Genomic DNA, 1,081 nt, shown 5'->3' with positions numbered 1-1,081 from the left:
GCAGCAACACGAGCTCAGCCCATCTCAACCACCACCTGCTCACTCCACCCCACATTCCCACTCCAATTCCCAGCCAGGAAAAGCAGGAAACACCTTGGAAGCTGCCAAATTCCCCCTGGGGGATACAGGGATGCACAGGACACACAGAACACTGGATCCCTATGGTTTAATAACAAGTGTTGGAACAGGCACTGAGGGACTCCAGGAGCTGGGAAGTGCCAGCATGGGGGAAAACAGCCCTGGATTGGGAAAGAGGAGCCCGGGAAGGGCCAGGATTGGGAAGGAGGAGCCAAGGAAGTGCCTCAGACGTAGTACTGCAGCCCGAACTTCTCATTCTCCAGCTCAGACAAGGGCCGCAGGTAGTACAGCTCATCCAGCGTTGGAGGCACCCAGCGATCCGTGTGGAACACGGATTCGCCCACCTGGAAGGGAGGGAATGCCGGGAGGGGCGGGAACAGCCGCCGGGGGCAGGTCAGGGCCCTCCCACCTCCTGCTCCCAGCGCTGCCGCGAGAAGGAGCTCACAGCCGGTTCCACGGAGCTTCTCCAAGCCCAGGAGGTCTGAGCTTTCCAGGAGCTGAGCCCAATCCCTCGGGCTGGCTGATTCCCACCCGTGGGATCAGGGAGGGACACCCATCACCTCTCCCTAGAGCCACAAACCTTCCAGCCAGGAACATCCTTCATGATTTTTGCCTCTTCATCCAAGTTCTGCCGCAGCATCCTGAGGGTCCTGAGGGACAGAGGGGGCTGAGCATGGAATGTGGGGGGGAACACAGCACCCAGGGGGGGGTCCCCGGACCTTGGGGTGTCTCCAGGACCCGGGGGGGTTCCCCAGGATCCCATACCTGCGGTCAGACTCTGCCTGCAGCAGTGGCATCAACGCAATCCGAGCCTCCAGCTCCTCGATCAGGAGTCTCCTGTGCAGGGATGGAAGGTCAGGGCTGCTGAGGGGCACTGTGGGTACTGGGAGGGGCTGGGATGAGTGTTCTGGGGTGCAGGAGAGAACTGGAGGGGACTGGGGGGCACTGGGAAGGGTCAGGGGGTCCCCTTGGTTACAGGGGGGGATCTTGAGCTGCTAGAGAG

General features: G+C 61.4%; 1 protein-coding gene across 1 annotated transcript; it reads right to left on the bottom strand.

The window, feature by feature from the left end:
- Positions 1-302: 302 nt before the first annotated feature.
- NDUFA13 (NADH dehydrogenase (ubiquinone) 1 alpha subcomplex, 13) lies at positions 303-915 on the bottom strand (the record flags this gene model as incomplete). The annotated part of the gene is made up of 3 exons (XM_009074027.1): positions 303-422; positions 659-728; positions 844-915. Coding segments are annotated over 3 exons (262 nt in total), but the record flags the coding sequence as incomplete, so codon positions are not given.
- Between the last annotated feature and the right edge of the window lie 166 nt (positions 916-1,081).

The sequence above is a fragment of the Acanthisitta chloris genome, unplaced genomic scaffold (genome assembly GCF_000695815.1).
Source record: "Acanthisitta chloris isolate BGI_N310 unplaced genomic scaffold, ASM69581v1 Scaffold20854, whole genome shotgun sequence".
NCBI classification, from domain to species: Eukaryota; Metazoa; Chordata; class Aves; order Passeriformes; family Acanthisittidae; genus Acanthisitta; species Acanthisitta chloris.
This window is presented reverse-complemented; position numbering and strand designations above follow the sequence as displayed.